This window comes from Onychostoma macrolepis, chromosome 03 (genome assembly GCF_012432095.1).
Source record: "Onychostoma macrolepis isolate SWU-2019 chromosome 03, ASM1243209v1, whole genome shotgun sequence".
NCBI classification, from domain to species: Eukaryota; Metazoa; Chordata; class Actinopteri; order Cypriniformes; family Cyprinidae; genus Onychostoma; species Onychostoma macrolepis.
In genome coordinates, this window is record NC_081157.1 from 16909590 (window position 1) to 16927178 (window position 17589).

Sequence of the window (17589 nt, forward strand, 5' to 3'; positions counted from 1 at the left end):
CTCTTTATCTTCAGCAGAGAAGTGGAGTGTTTCACAAAAACTGAATCCAGCTGATGCTCTCCATGTTTTGTAGGATTTCCGGTGTGCTGCAGATGTCACACTTTCAGGTGCACACACTCCAGAGTTAATCATAAACTCTGACTCAAACCCTGAGTTCAGAGAATATTTATAGTGAGCATTTTGAACCCGCTGAACCTGATCTAAATCGATTTGGATTTGTTTAGTTTTGTCAACTTTAAGCCTACTCTGTAATTTAAAGTTTGTTCAACGGGCTTTGTGTAACAAGCCACAGGTCTGGTCTTTCTCAGTATGTACACCGGCAAGCTAAGTTTTGTTTCCCGTGTTTCTCTGTTTCCTAGTTCTTGTGTTATTATTGTTGTCAAAAAGAACATCTGATCCAAGTCTGGTGTTCCCTGCACTCCCCAGCCTGGTGGTCCCAAGTCCAGTGGTTCTTTCCATGTGCTTCTGGTTCTTCCCTTGTTGTCCTCTTCCACCTCATGGTCCTGGTCCACCTTACCTTCTCCTGGTGATTTCCATCGTATCAACCCCCTGGAGGACCCTTCCCTGTCCTGATCCTGTTTCCCTTTGTGATTTCCTGGTTGTTCTCACCTGTTTCTTGTTTCTCTGATTAGTCCTTGTGTATTTAAGCCCTTGAATCCAGCTCTCCTTCATGTCTGAGTTTACCTGACACAAACTGGGGCAGTACTCTCAAAGGGATATCTGTGTAACCTTGCATACTCCTGAAAGGTTCATAGGGTACATATTACTACGCACTTAAAAAGGTAGGTTGGTAGATAAAGTATGAAGCTGGATACTGCCTCAGTAACAAACTATTGTACTTTTTTCTTTTTTTTTTTCTTTTTTACACTCTTTTCCCCTTACAGCGCACCAGTATAGGGTCAGAAAGCATCTTTCTCCATTGATGACATTCAGAAAGCAGGTAATCTGAACAAATATAATTTTTCACAACCATCATAATCTAGGCATATTTTTCTTGTTTGTTGCCTTTCATGCTACAGCTCAGGATAGTCACTAATGAAGGCGAGTGATCTTGTTGAGCCGATAACCAATCAGTGTTGTCTTGATGTCATTTTCAAAACTTTGATTGGAAATGTTAACTTGAAATGATAATTTGGAATAACTGGCACCAAAGAATAGTGCACAGTAAGACCAGGAGCATACATAACATGCACAGGGTTTGATTTAAAACTGTCTTCACTCGTTTTGTATCACACTCTTTGTGATGACTGATGTACATCAGTGCTAAGCATTATGGTCTTGTGAGCAGCTCTGCCAGGCAAGAGTGAAGCAGTAAATCCTGAGTATCTGTTGAGGGCACATGCAACTGATTGGAGATAAAAGACAGCCTTTGACTCTGACAGAGCCGAAGAGTTAGAGAAAACAGGTTAGAGAGGAACATGAAGCTCCTGGGTCACTTTCAAATGCCCTATTTCTCAGATTGACCCACTTGGACCAGCATGAGACCCATATCTAGGTGTACTTCAGAGAGCATCTCTTGTAGTGCAATGGTGAGTTACTGCAAAGACCTGCAGTTCATTGCTGTGTACGCAATAGTAATGTTATCCCCAATGTCATGCTGCCATGTGTGACGGGGCCCCCTTGAGAAGGTGTAGCAGAAGTAAAGATCCATCTGTGAGTGATTTAATGGCTACAGTTCCAAAGATGACGTGTAATAAAATGGGAGGCATGGGTCAAAATGACTAGACTGAATTAGGGACAGACCCTTTCCTTCTGAGTCCACCACATGCTCTAATCTATACAAACATCTGTTTGAAGTTCCCCAATGAATACCATCAGTCCTGCTGGTGTGACCTCATGTAGACAGATCCTGCCACCTCATGCTATTGCTATAGCTCAACAGGAAGAGCCATGCGATGTGTACAGTACGCACCCCTCACAACTGAGTTTTTAAAAGATAACTCATCCAAAAATGGAAATTGTCATCCTTTACTCACCCCGTGTCATTCAAAACCCTCCAGACACAAATTATGAACAGTTTTCCGCTCAACAGATCTTAGTCAGGTTAGATAGTCATGTTGAATTTTATGTGGATTAAAACGAGGCTTTGAGGGACAGACTAAAAGTCTTTACAATAGCATGCACTGTATAGATCACATAGTTTTTAAAACATTAAAAACAGTTTATTGGAGGTTTTTATTTTTTTTTTCCCTCTTGGAAACATGTTTCGCCAGCTGAACATCTGGCATGTTGTTAAACAAAAGTACAATCCATCGAACACACTGTATTTCCGTCCCACATAGCCTTGTTTTCATTACTGTCAAATTAAACATGACGCTTCCCTGACTAAATCCCTGGACCCTTTTCACAAGACTCATTTCAATGGTCATCAATGTCGTAAATCCTTAACTTTTTTTTTTTACATTTATTTATTTTTTTTTTAAAAGATGTATGTACATTTATAACACTGTACTTTGTATTATAATCACATTTGCATCAAATTACAAAAAATAAATAAACTAGGTAACGCTAATGCGAGGGTGTTTCTAATGCAGCTTCTATGGGAGAGACTGTAAATTTGACACTGACTACGCTAACATGGACTTTAATACGATTAAGACAATACTCTGATTAAGAATCTACCATGTAAACAGAGATTTTTGATTACCTTAATCCGGCTAAAGTCATAATCGAAGTAAACAAATTGAATTAAGACTTGTGGAGTATTCCTATTTTAGTCGTATTATCGAGGTGCAGTACAGACATGTACACACCTTAATCAAACTATTACCGTCATGTAGGATTTTTAGCTGCATCTTACGACAGGATGCACACACGGCAGTGGTCAGCCGTTTGATGGCAAATAAAAGAGCTTCAACGCCACCGTCGCCTGTATGCACTCAATGAAACACCCAAAACTGTGTATGTATATATCATCACGAAGACGAACTATGTTTACTCGTGAAATTCTGGAGGAGACGTCGGATGGCGTCGCGTGGTGACATAATGACGTGTGCCATTAATCGATCTATGTACTATATCATGTAAAACGGGAACATGAAAGGATCATTCTAAAAGCAACTCATGTAAACACCTTAATCATAATATTGTCTTATTCAGAATAAGGTAAATAATTAGTTTACTGATGTCCATGTAAACATAGTCATTGTTCTCTCTTCTGACTGCCGTTATCAGTCTCTCCCCATTTTTATTTTTTCCTTTTTTTTTTTTTTTTTTGAAAGTCATAAACACTATTGTGGAGTTTTTCTTTTGCTATTTGAGCAAATTGGAATGCAAAAAAATGTTTGTGATCCTCTCTCATTCACTGCTCTCGAAGTTTACCCAACTATGACGAGTGCTGCTGAGAAACCCGGAAATGTGAAAAAGGTCTATGGAGACTATAACTGTCAAGCTTTAAAAAGGATGCAAAGCACTAAAAAAAGTAGCCCAAATACGTAGTATGCCAGTGGCTCTTACCTTTTTGACTCAAACATATTCAAAACTCTATAGCCTTAAATTTGTTTTCAGAACTTAATCTAATCTATAGCAGGGGTCTCCAACCCTGCTCTTGGAGAGCTACCATCCTGCAAATTTCAGCTCCAACCCCAATCCAACACATGGTTTCTGTAAATAAAGGTTTCCCACTCTTTTAAACCAATGAATTTACATTTGTCTTCCACTCGTTCATGATTTATTTTATTAAGGATAAGGATTTTTACTCGCCATTTTTAGCTGGTAAAATAGAGCTTGGCATAGTTGGTAAAATGTATATTTATTAGAAAAAAACACTCAAAGATGAATAAGAACAACAACAAAAAAAAAAAAAAGTTACTGAGTTCAGAACTGGATCAGTTCTATTCTAGTACTATTCATTTTAAGGTATAGAAAATGTTTAACAAACAGAATCCAAATGCCATTTATTCAGCGCTGCTGTCTCTATAGGCTACATACAGTGTTTTTTTGTTTTTGTTTTTTTTTAATGCTAGAAGAGAATAAACAATTAAACAAATTAAAACTATTAAACAACATTTTCTGAATCTTGTACAAAATTTAAAATGCCGTCAAAATCACATCATGATGGTTATTTAAACTCAAATGTACAAATGCAGCATAAATTGACAGCATTTTTATTGTGGAATCAAGCAAATCATCTTTCAGTATTTATTTATTTGAGTTATTAATTCACTTTAAAATAATGCCATTTAAAAAGTACTGAAAATGCATGCCAGTACTTTTTAGTGCTTGAAGTCAGTTCAAGTTCACACAGATGTCCTAGTGGAGTAACCACAGGTGTAGAAAATCACTTTATATCAACCGGATCCACTGACATTTCCAAATAGGCCTATACTCTGTCTTTTTTAAGTGTTTTTTTTTATTTACAATTTTTAGTTTAATATTAAACATTTCATATTTAACTTGATATTTCATTAGCAAATTAATACCATTTATTTAATTATTATTATTATTATTACTACTATTTATTTTATTTTTTTAAGCTTAGGTGTCCCAGTACTTTTTGCAGCCAACGTTGGACAGACCTACCTATGGGCTTGAGTGTTTAATGGTCCACGTATCTGCGTCTGAATAGTGTATGACTGATCTATTCAAGTATTTAGCATCTGAACAAAGGAGGACTCGCGGTAAGTGACGGAATGAATCGACGCCAATGGGCGAGTTCCCCCGTTTCCACGGCACTGCATGCATAAAAGTGAGAGCAGTGGTCTGAAACAACAGGCTTGTGTAAAGTTAAGTGTCGCGTTAACACCAGCCACTTGACACCCTTTTATCTCACCGCTCAATGGCCGATTAATGGCCGACGCAGGAATCCAGCGAAGCCCATTACATTAATGCGAAGTGTGAAACACTTTAATGAAGACATCATTGTAAAGGGAGAGAGAATTAAAGGTCTCGAGTGAATAAAATAAATTGAAAATAAGCGAGATGAATGAATAGAGCAGCACAAGCCTTTAGCCATGGTGAAGAAAAGTGAATTTGTTGTTTGACTGACAACGTGATAAAAAGAAAATGATGCATTTACTCTAGCAAGGAAACATTTAATTTAGCCACAAAAAAACGGAGCATTCCTGTAAGGCGCGGGTTTCCCATCCGACTCCAAATCTATACAGCAGAGGGAAAGTCTGGAAGGGGCTTCATACGGGTGGAGGAGTGATGACCGACTCCTTTGATCTTCAGAGGCCCCGTCAACAGACTCCTGCAGATAAAAAGTCGCGGAATCTCTATACTGACAAAAATACCTGCATAAGTTAGACTAAGTTTCCGTCGCAGTGGAGACATGGGGAAATAAAAACAAATTTTAAAAAATTAAAAAAAAAAAAAAAACTACACTGGACCTAGTGGAGGAAATTTGACAAAATGAGTTGCATAAATGATATATTTAAAGTTAGGCACCAAATAATAAATGATAAAATATATATTTTATATATATAAAATTATAATAGCATACTAGCCTAATAATAAAGTAGCAATTTTGTGTGCGTTTTAGGTTCCAATGCCGCTTATAGATTCTCACGCTATTCTCGTTGCATATATTTAGCCTATATATTTTTTTCCCAATGCACGAAAGCCGTGTGTGTCAGAAGAGTCTTATTCTCACTCTATAAATTCGCGTGGATTAGGAAACAGGCATTTCAATGCCAATAAAAGCTACCACATCAAGTAAAATATCGTAGATCAAAAGGACCAAACTATGGGCATTTTTTCAATAAATGAAAAGGACAGAAATCAGTGCGCCCGGATCACGCCCCGTTGCACTGCCCTCCACAGCGATTGGTTCATGGGAAAGAGAGCAGGGTTAAAACCCAGAGCGGTTAAATACACAGGTATTGAACAGAAGAGCACACCACAGTCAGTTTAAGAATGTCATGCCAGTGGAGGACCCAGTCTATTGAACATTAGGAAGAGAGAGAAAAAAAAACAAAAAAAACTTAAAGGACTCCTAAGTGTTGCACTGAGAAAGCTCACCTGTTCATCTCACTTAAGTTACTTTGGCTTTGTGAAACTGTTTTGCTTTTGAATTTTGTGTAACCGGTTCTGCAGATTTTCAGCAACCTCTCAGGATTTTGAGGAAAGCGTGATGGAGTGCAGGCGGCCGCAGAGGAGCATAAGGGTGCTGGAAGTCATTCACTGGGCTGTGATGCTGGGGTTGATTCAGTCCGTCGCGCTCGGCGCGAGGAAATTCCGCGGAGGACGAAACCCGCAGCCACGACGAGCGCTTCCCTCCGCTCATTACCGGGACCGCGCCGAAACCACCGAGAGCTTCTCACTGGATTTCACAGCTGTTGAAGAAAACATGGACAATTTCATGACTCAGGTGAAGAACTTAGCGCAGTCCCTCTACCCCTGCTCGGCCCAGAAGCTCGACTACGACATGAAGCTACATTTCCTGGAGAATACATCAGTCACCTGTAACGATGGGACCCCAGCAGGGTAAGACGACAAGCCGGTTACAATCACAAACCTCAGGTAACCCAATGGTCTGCCAACTTAGTATATTTGGGCATCACAGGCTGCATCATCTGCGCGCTCAGATTCACACCACCGTCTCATCCGTTATCGTTACTAGAGTACAATAAAACTTTGTTTACTTGAGCCATCACTGTCATAAACTATCAACAGAAAGATTGTAACTTAAGTTTCTTACATCGTCAGAAGAGTTATATTATTATGATTCTACTGACAGTACCTATACTATTTCAAATTGTATGCATAGGCTACTATTTTTAATACCCCTAAAGTCTAATGTTTTCTTAACACTTTTTGTGTGTCCATCCACCTTGTCACAACAATTTCTGTCATTGCTTCCTGAATTTACTTGGTGTTTCAAAATCAAGTGCTTAAGCAAGAGCTTTGGCATCACTGCATTGGTTTTACTTACTAAGTTGTTCATTTCAATTTGTTGACATTCATGAATTGAGAGTGTGTTGTCTAAGTCAGTCTTCATCTAATTTTTATAGGTTTTGAAATTCATTTTCTGGAGAAAGACAATGGCATGACCCTTTCATGTTAAATCAGGATTTAGGCCTATTAAAACATCATGAGTGTAATATTACTATTAAAACAATAATACAAATGTGGGATGAAGATGTCAGAGCAAGTTGCGCACGTCAGGAGGCTGAGAAGACTCGCGAGGGAATCACTAAGAAATGGTAATACAGTGACAGGTGGGTGGGGCTTGTGTAGTGTAAGAGGGAAATGTATGCTCTAATATAGTCTGTAGGTAGAGTTTACAGTATTTACAACATATCCAAAATCTGCATTGGAGTTGATGGGCAACTGCGGTAGACATGACAAATATATAGTAGAAATGCCTGATTTCAGTGACATCTGCAACTGGCTTTTGCAGACATGCCACTGCTGATCTTTTAGATTAATATCTATTTTATTTGACGTTATAGCAGAAAAAGCTGTCTCTGAAAATGTCAGAACAAGTTCAAAACCACCATGAGGGGCACATTGTCCTCAGAGTAATGGTCAATCATTATGGGGTTTCAGTGACCAATCCACCCACACCTTCCAAGTATTGCACTGATTTTTTCACATTATTTGTATTTTTGAATGTCGCTTTTCTGGCATACCTGGTGACTGAAACTCAACTCAAGATACTGAGGTCTAAACAACATGAGCTAATTGGCTATATTGCCCAATTACTAGGGTATACAGTGAAATTCTTATAAGAGCAGGATATTGGTTGAATGATATTGCTTGGGTTTAGACACTACAATACGACTGCTATGTTCAAAATAACTGTTATGTACATTATTTACAATATGAATAATTTATTAGGCATCAGACACATCATTACATGACATACCTGAGCCTCTGCTGTCTTAAAATTAAATCTTAAGCACTTAAGTTAAAAAGTTAGACTCTTGTAAAATGTAAAAGTGGGGACAGATGTACAGAAGTAGAAAATTTGATCCAGCTGTGCGTAAGTACTCCTTCCTTGTGACAGTACAGTGTATAGGCCAATGTTGCCAGTGGAAACTAATCTAATAATAACAATGATATCTATAAATAATGTAAAATCTTGTAAATCTGTCAATGTATCCTGTACTGCATTTCCTTATTTTACATGATCATTTTGGGTCTCGATCATACTATTCTCCAGCATCATTGAAACTCCATATTATCATGCAACAAATAAAATTATTTCTGCTGTTATAAGGTTCAAAAACATGTTAAATGAAGCAACTTAAGTATACTTTATGCATATCACATTTATGCACATCAGTGTTTTGGATTAAGGGATATTCACAGGGAAATTGGTTTTCAAATACATTTGTAATTAACATTATTAATGTTAGATAAAAAAATCTCTACACTAGATCTACATGATGAAGTGGCAATCTAAAAGCTTGAAGCTTTCAGTAGCAAACCAGCATTAACTGAGCATCTTTTTCTGAGATTCTGACTTGCAAAATCCTGATGTTCCTAATTACGAATCATAATTAATATTATGATGAAGCTTGAGTAGTCTAGAGTTCTCTTATGCTTTGCTATCAGGGATTCAGAGCTGGCATAAACTCTGACTCTGGGAACATGCTCACCGTAGACGCTCTTCAATGCACCGAAGCTGCAATATTTTTTTGGCAGCAGCCTGCGTTCTTTCTCAGATCTGCAGTCAGTGCTTGTAGAGAAGGTCTCCTGTGTGTCGTGTGATATGCTGTTACACATGGATGGACTCCACTCATGGATTTCTCAGGTTCTCTGAAACTCAAAATCATTCCTATATACTGCAGAAAAGCATTTAGGCTTATCCTAATTTTTTCTGCATTTATAACTTGTTCAGGTTAAGTTTCTGAGGCCTGGCAGCCCAATCTTTATAAATTGCAATGTAATGAAGCATAAATCGTTAGCGTGTAAGTAGTGGTGAGGTGGGTAACAGTGAGAAATGTACACCATATGCCAAAAATGTGGTCTCAAGTGGCGTAAATTGGATGCATATTAAAGCTGTCTTTAATTATGGCAGACTGATGCCCCTCAAAGTAACAAACTGAACCGCAACTGTAACTTTTCTCACACAAGCAAAAAATGACTGAAGTTTGAGATGGACTGAGTTTACACAATAGCCGAATGCCCTCTTGTGGATACTGTGAACATTGCATAAAGAAAAAAATCAAACTGAATTTAATGTTTTTAGACACTTAATTGCATCATAATTGCAATTAAATTAAAATGTATTCTAGTATAATTTATAATAATAAATGCATCAACTTTAGAGTGCTTTTTGACCCACTTATAAGACTTAAGTACATCTGTATGTGCAATTTTCAAAATGACTTGTTGAAATATGGTTAAAATTCGCTGTTAAATGAATTGGCAAAAAATTATGGAATACTAAAATATACTTTAATGTAATTTCTATTGAAATTCGTATGTCATGTATTTAAATATATTTGTTGTAACAGTTTTGTAATGATAGAGATGCAATTTAGTATATTTAAAATATATGAACTTTATATGTAATATTGAATAACACTATGGTTAAAAACAATCTCGTGCTTTATGTTAGTCAACGCATCAAATTTAAGTGCATTTCTGTAAAACATGATGAAAGATTATTAAAACATACTTTAAAGTTAAACTTGACATTATTAGAAAGTGCACTTTTTTTAAAAGTGTGCTTCCAAATAGTCATAAGTACAAGTGGCCTTTATTTCAATAATATTATATCATCTGCATGTACAGCTTATATACAACACACACACTTTTATGACTTGAATGTGCTGCACATTCATTGTCTTTTCAGGATTAGAATCACAAAACGTGCATTTTGTTAACAGATTACATGATAACAATAACCTTGTATATGTTGAGGAACTATATAATTCAGAACTAATTCAATACTTTACTGAATTTATAAAAAGGTAGTGCTTTGCATGTATAATTAAGTGTGTAGGTTTAATGTAAGTATCTGCTTTATTGCAGGTACTACCTGAAGGAGTCCAAAGGAAGCAGAAGGTGGTTAATATTTCTGGAGGGTAAGTGTGAAGCATTCAATCATCAGAATGACTCTCATCATTGTGTGTATCTGTCAGGAAGATCATGTAAGACACTCGTCTCTCTCTGCAGGTGGCTGGTACTGCTTCAACAAAGAGAACTGTGACAGCAGATACGAGACCATGAGGAGGCTCATGAGCTCCTCCAAATGGCCACAAACTAAGACAGGTTAGAAATGCCAACAGCCTTTCAACTGAAACTCCATTTCTAATAATATTACTATAAAGGCTTATTCACACCCAGTTCAAATTCTTGGCGCAATAAACATACATGAGCTAGATTTCAAAATGAATATACCGAGATTATTCCAATTTCTGTTATTTTATATCATTTCATAATATATGTCTTTATTTTAACTTTAGGCACAGGAATACTGTCTTCGCTTCCAGAGGAAAACCCACACTGGTGGAATGCCAACATGGTGTGAGTATCCCACTATAGAGAACTAAATATTCTGTTACTTCTCCCTATTTGGGTGATTTTCATAATGGTTATGTTGGCACCGTTTTGGACCTGAAATCTTTGTGTTCATCACTTTTTAGGTTTATCCCATATTGCTCAAGTGATGTATGGAGTGGAGCCTCCCCAAAAACTGATCAAAGTAAGACTCCTTACCTAACAGATGATACATTAACCACTATGGTACACACGGTTTACCATGCACAGATGACATTTCACTTGAAAAATTATCCTAAATAAAATGGGTTCACTATAATAATCGGTAACACTTTATTTTGATGGTCCCTTTTGAACATTCTGTTGACACTAAGTAATGTTGCAACTACTTGTCAACAAACTCTCATAAGTGTATTAGTAGACTGTCTGCTTCATATCTACTAACTCCTTATTGTGCTGGTCTCCCAACAGATATTCTACTGACTATAACTAACTTTGCAAGAACGTGTCAACTTAATCTAACCCTAACCCTACCAGTCAACTAATACACTACTAACACTCTAATGAGAGTCAGTAGAAATGTAGGTGCAACATTACTTATAGTCAATAGAATGTGTTAAAGGGACCATCAAAATAAAGTGAAACCTAATAATCTAATTATAATTTAATATCTAATATGATTTTTCACTAGTGGTCTCAGACTTTTTTTTGATGGATGTCTCAATTGCTCACCAAGGCTGCATTTATATGAACAATCAGTAAATAACAACATTGTGAAATATTTTTAATAAAGTAATAATTTAAAATAAAAAATATATATTCAAAAATGTATTAATGTTGTAGCAAAGCTGAATTTTCAGCATCATTACTCTAGTCTTCAGTGTCACACGATCCTTCAGAAATCATTCCAATATGCTGATTTGCTGCTCAAGAAACATATCTTAATATCAATGTTGAAAACAGTTGCGCTGCTTCATATTTTTGTGTAAACCGAGATGTGTTTTTGAAACAGAAATCAGTTGTAACATGTCTTTATTGTCACTTTTGAACAATTTAATGCATCATTGCTGAACAAAAGTTATAATTTCTTTAAAAAAATCATAATGACCCAAAACGTCTGATCATTATATCAAAGTATCAATATATAACCACTTGATACTGTCACTGTATAGCAGTCCAACACATAGCTGTTACAAGTTAAGTTATATAGTTTGCACTAGCTGTCGTTAACTTGTTTATTGTGTACAGATGACTATGCGTTCATGGGTTCACTGATCATAAAGGAAGTTGTAAAGGACCTGCTCACCAAGGGTCTGGACAATGCTAAGATACTGCTGTTAGCTGGAAGCAGGTGAGTGCACATTTCAGACCATGGTTTCTGAGTTTGATATGCGTGACTGATGTTGGCTAAATTTATGCGTCTTGTCCAAAGTGCGGGTGGCACTGGGGTGTTGCTCAATGTGGACCCAGTATCTGAGCTCCTGGAGGAGTTGGGTCACGCAAACATCCAGGTCAGGGGTCTGTCCGACTCTGGCTGGTTCTTGGACAACAAACAATACCGCTGCACTGACTGTGTGGACACCATCAACTGTGCCCCCACAGAGGTCATCAAGAGAGGAATCAAGTAAGAATATTACATTTCTTATTATGATAGAAATAAAATTGATTTTGGTCCCCACTGATTTTTTTTTTCTCCCCCATACCCACATTCTTCAAAATAGAAGAGAGAAACTCATACAGGTTTGGAACAACTTGAGGTTGAGTGAATGATGACAGAATTTTCATTTTTGGGTGAACTATCCATTTAAGGAGTTTATGCTGTCAGAACATTAATGGTGATGGTTTGTTGCAAGGATTTAGAGGGGAAAAAAAGTGTTGAAGTGATGCTGACTATGATGGAAAGTTGATTAAATCCAGTAAGCAATGAGAATTTTTTTTTAGAGAGGTGAGTCATATTAGAAATCTGATTTGCTGTATTCCCTCTTCATTTAAAAAAACAAACAAAACAAAATATCTTGCATATTGCATGTCTTCACTTCATGACTGTATAACAAAAAGGCAGTGCTGCATAACGTTCTTGTCATGGAGAAGAAAGTATGTTTTTAAACAGCTAGTCATACTTTTTTAATCATTATGCTGTTCAAACAACACCAAATACAAGAGTACAGAGACGAGAGAACCAGGTCCAGATTCTTCCTTTGCTATTCAATGTAGCTTAGCAAAATACTCTGTTTATAAGCGCCACCAAGTTGTAGTTTTATGTAACAGCAGTGGCTCTGGGATGTGACCCAAAGTGCAAATCTTATTGGTTGGTCAGCTTTTTTCTCAGTGCGATTGGAAAATATATTAGAAAACCTCCATCACATTGGCGACATGAAAATGTGTTTTTTTTTCATTCAAATTAAAATGTTTATCGCATTAAATATTCAACTTGGTGTGAACAGTCTTTCAAATACAAATGGCATTCCATGATTACCTTTTTCTTCATACACATGTGAACTTGACTGAATTAGTCATTTGGGAATGAATCTAACTTTTTATTTTTTTGACAGATACTGGGGCGGTGTGGTACCTGAGCGATGCCGACAGGCTTATGAAGGAAAAGAATGGAACTGCTTCTTTGGATATAAAGTTTATCCTACCATTAAACGTGAGTATAGGACATACCAGGCACCAGCCACGGCCACATTTTAACTAATTTCTTACAGACACTGAGTTTGGTTACTTTTTGTTAATCCAATGTGATGTTTCTTTGTCACAGGCCCTGTTTTCATAGTGCAATGGCTGTTTGATGAAGCCCAGCTAACGGTAGACAACATTCATCTGACGGGACAGCCCGTCCAAGAGGGCCAATGGCGCTATATTCAGAATCTGGGGACTGAGCTGAGGAACACTCTGAAGGATGTCCCGTAAGTTTGATTAGCCCTTCAGAGTCTCTCATTGTGACGAAAACATTAATTTTTGTTTGACGTGAAACCACATTTTTTGCTATTTCTAATGCTCTTCTTCTTACCTCCAGTGCCATGTTTGCTCCAGCTTGCCTTTCGCATGAATTCATAACAAGAAAGTAAGTGATCTCTTTGAATTTTGTATACCTCTACTAGTTCAGAATTATATTTATAGGGTACAACGGGGCTAAAGGCCCACTTTAAGAAAAAAAAAATTCTATTCACCGCACCTAAAATGTATAATTGCAGAAAAAATATATACGTTGTATTGAATACTAATGGAGCAACAGATTTTGTGTGAAAATAAATCATTCAAGTTGTTTATTTTGCTTAAAAACCTTATAAATGTATGAGGGGGCAAGGGGGTCCTTTTACCCAACACACGGGGTAAAAGGCATACTATTGATACAAATACTTCAGCTAAAGTTTTTTTTTTTTATATAATAATGCCTAAGTTAATACTTGTTCAAAACAATCACTTTAGCAAAGTTTGTACTATTTTCTGCTTATTTTTAAAAATGAAAGAATACATTTTTGCCCAATAAATATACTGTCATTAAAATGTTAATATAAAAAATATATTTTAAAACCCAGACAAAATCATTTTAATAAGTAAAGATTCTGAAAGCATTGAAGTAGATCCAATAATAATTGAATATTTACAGTAGTAACAACAAATTATATTTTATTATATGATATGATTAATGTCATGTTTTTAAATATGATTTCATTCTAAACATGGTGATTATCTCTAATATGGACATCCAACATAATATATGCCATTTACCATCTGAATCTAACCATGTCATGTGAACAAAAGGAAAAGTCAGCGATCTATTAATTATGTTAATTACTGTGCGCCTTTAGCCCCAACAGTAGGGGCGCTTTTTACCCCAAATACCATACTATTACATATTCTTTGGTTATTTAAAAACTGTAGCTTTAATTCTTAAACAAAACTGAAAATCATAAAGAAGACCTTTGTCTGAAAATATATGCATTAATTTTAGAGATTCTTATTTGCTACTTAAATCTACAATTAAAAAAACATACAAATATTAGATCAAGAAGCACAGAATCAACTTTGCACTGCTGTGCGCGATCGCGTCAAAGATCAGACAAATCTGCTTGTGCATCTTGAAAATGTTTTGGAAAGTACTACGCCATTTTTTTTTTTTTTTTTGTGCCATCTAGTGGTTTAGATGAAAACTATACCCCTACTATATTTTACCACTTTTCTAGTTATTTAAATAAAGTTCCAACTGTTATTTTCACCATGAGCATAAATTATGGCTTTGTTGATTTCCATCAGTGAAATGAATGGGATGCTCATTGACTAGCTCTTCCCTCTTGTGTTTGTTGTAGTTACTGGACCGACGTTCAAGTCAAAGGCACGTCTTTACCCAGAGCGCTCCATTGCTGGGACCGTAGTCTACAAGAAAACAGCCGAAATAATAAATCCCCTCCCAAAGGCTGTCCCGTGCACTTGATCGACAGCTGTCCATGGCCTCACTGCAACCCGACGTGCCCAACGATCCGAGATCAGTCGACGGGACAGGAGATGAACGTTATCCAGTTCCTCATGCACATGGGCTTTGATGTGCAGAAGATGGCCCATCAGCAGGGCATGGACCCAAGTAAGCTACTGGGCATGCTCAGCAGCGGCAGCTAAATACCGTGGAAGGACTCGCTCCCAGTTGGGACCGTGCTTCCCATCAGTCCGTTTGATACCTCCGACCCCATACCCCTTTTACCCACCTCAGCTTTGACCTCAGGCTGAGCCCTGCCTTTAGTTGGGGCTCTGTGCCAACTCTCTTGGGCCTTCCATCTCCAGATCCCCTCATTTGGTTTCAGTTGGTGTCCATTTTGCTCCAGTCTATACTATTATCACTGAGCAGCTTGGAGATGGTGGAGACGCCCAAAACAGAGATTTGGAACGGAGCCCTTGTCAGATCCACCTCAGTTAAACCATGGGCTGCTGACTGTTTAAAGGTTCCCCACACAACACGGTACCAGTGAAAGTACTGAAGAACCATGTAACCAGGACAAGGTACACCTGCATCTTTGCTCTTAATTTATCTTTTGGTTATAAAAGTATCACGAATGTAATCCAGTTTTACGGATCTTCAGCATTGTTGTTGTTGTTTGCTTTGTGTGTTTTTTTTAAGTTTTTTTAATCTATTTTATCGATATATTTAGCCACAGTTTATTAGAGTTTTATATGTCCATTCAGAGGAAGAAAATACAGAGAGCAAGAGAACAGATTATCGATTATAGAGTTTATAATCTGTACCACAGATTATAGAGTTTATGAAGTACATGTAAGACATATAGATCTACTCAAGAATCTTAAAAACGGGAATTTCAGAACAGGCAGACACTGGATCATCTGCTCTAAACCCAACATCACTCTTGGGGTATGGCTAAGTTGTGATAAAATGTCATAATAGTGTTTTAAGGAAAAGTAATAGCCTTATAATAAATTCTGTTACCATTTACTATCTCCCATGCCATTCCAAACATGAATTATTTATTTCTTCAGTAAAACACAACTGGAGAGCTTCTTAAAACTGTCCAAGTTTCTGTTTTTGCTACCATCAAAGTTTATGGTCATTTATACTGCCAAAAACGACATAATGGCACCGTAAAAGTAACATATTAGTCCATATGATCAATACAATACAGAGTTCTGGCATGAAACTCTAGATGGCGCAGTCCTATAGGTCTAACTCAATCTGACCTAATGACATAATTTATCACATGGCACAGCTGATTGGTTCTCTCCTGTATCAGTAGCCAATGAGCTCGCTGCTAAACATTCAAATATATGACTAGTGCTTTCTGTAGCAGTTTGCAACATGCTTCAGAAACCCTCCACCTTCCCCAGCTCCACCTGTATAGGTCTGCTATGTGGTGATTCATGTATGCTATATAGGGGTTATTTCATGTATGTTATATGTGCAGCAGCAGTATTTCTTACATGCTCACAGCAGCATGTTGTGAATGTATTGGCAGTAGCAAGTCTCGGCACTTGCTCTGCCAACGTTAACATTGTCATGTACATTACCATGCCAATCCCTCCGAGAGTTATCATGACAGAACTATATTTAAAGTCTTCTGAAGCCATTCATGCCATAGCTCTCAAATTTCATTTGTGATCAAGTAGACACAAAACGACCATCAGTGACTTCAGGCCTTTTACCTGAACTCAAGTGTGAATGACCGTTGTGAGCTCTAGCACTAAAATCAGAATATGTATCATGGTGTGGATGAAAAATCCATACTACAGGATCATGGTATAGGGAAGTAATCACATGGACTACTTTTTGAAGACTTCTGAAGCAGTATAAATCCACTTGTGCTTGTATACAAAAACAGAAGATTGGACGTTGTTGAAAATTCTTAAACTACATGAGGGTGAGTAAACGACGTCAGAATTTTTAGGTGAACTATTCCTCTATGGTACCAAATGTATACATGCTCACAAATCCTGGATGAAATGCTAATTCCAGACAACAGATCCTCTTTTTCATAGTCACATTCCAGGCACACGTTATCCTGAATGTGACCCTGCTACTCAGGTTGGTCTCTATACCTTTTTGGTGTACTTTCAGTTGAACTCATTCGCATTGTATTAAAATGGGGATTTCACCCATTTCACTGTGTATAAACTCTTGGGACATCTTTTTCTTAGTATCTTAATGGTAAAATAAGCAAAATTACACTGAGTGATATTCCCTTTTGTGTAATGAACCACCATTGTACTGACAGGACAGTGAGGCGATGGTTGATCACGGTTTTATCAATGCAAATTCTCACTCGATTGGGAGAGGATATTGTGCTCTTTATCTATGTATAGGTTTTCTTAACAGCTGACTCCTTTGTGAGTACTTTTGTCAAATGAAGACACTCTAGACTGTTAAAATATTTAATAGAAATTACTTTTTTAATATAACTTTTTGTAGCGGTCTCATGAAAAATAATAAAAACAAATAAATCAACCAAAAGAAACAAAAACAACAGAGATGTGAAGGTATTACTAATTGCTATTTTGTCCTGTAACATATTTTTTAACAGAAACTCAATCTACATTGCTAAGTTGCATATTTATTTTATGTAAATCATATTTATAATGCTATTTTCACAGAGAAGTGATTCTTTGTAAATTGTAAATAATGCTGTTTTTTTTTTTCTTGTGTTGAATGCATGTATGTTTCCATGAGAGAACACATTACAGTTATTTCAA

General features: G+C 36.9%; 1 protein-coding gene across 2 annotated transcripts; it reads left to right on the top strand.

The window, feature by feature from the left end:
* The first annotated feature begins 567 nt into the window (after positions 1-567).
* Positions 568-17516, top strand: notum1a (notum, palmitoleoyl-protein carboxylesterase a). Of its 2 annotated transcripts, XM_058768370.1 has the most exons (13): positions 568-782; positions 885-940; positions 6037-6426; positions 9928-9980; positions 10072-10167; positions 10362-10422; positions 10542-10600; positions 11644-11746; positions 11828-12019; positions 12948-13045; positions 13157-13304; positions 13415-13462; positions 14709-17516. In XM_058768370.1, exons 3-13 carry the CDS (start codon positions 6074-6076, stop codon positions 15013-15015), a joined length of 1518 nt encoding a protein of 505 aa, XP_058624353.1. In that variant the 5' UTR covers positions 568-782; positions 885-940; positions 6037-6073; the 3' UTR covers positions 15016-17516. The 2 variants fall into 2 exon arrangements, with proteins under 2 accessions (XP_058624353.1, XP_058624354.1); XM_058768371.1 differs by lacking the exons at positions 568-782; positions 885-940 and having other exon boundaries at positions 5194-6426.
* Positions 17517-17589: the final 73 nt, after the last annotated feature.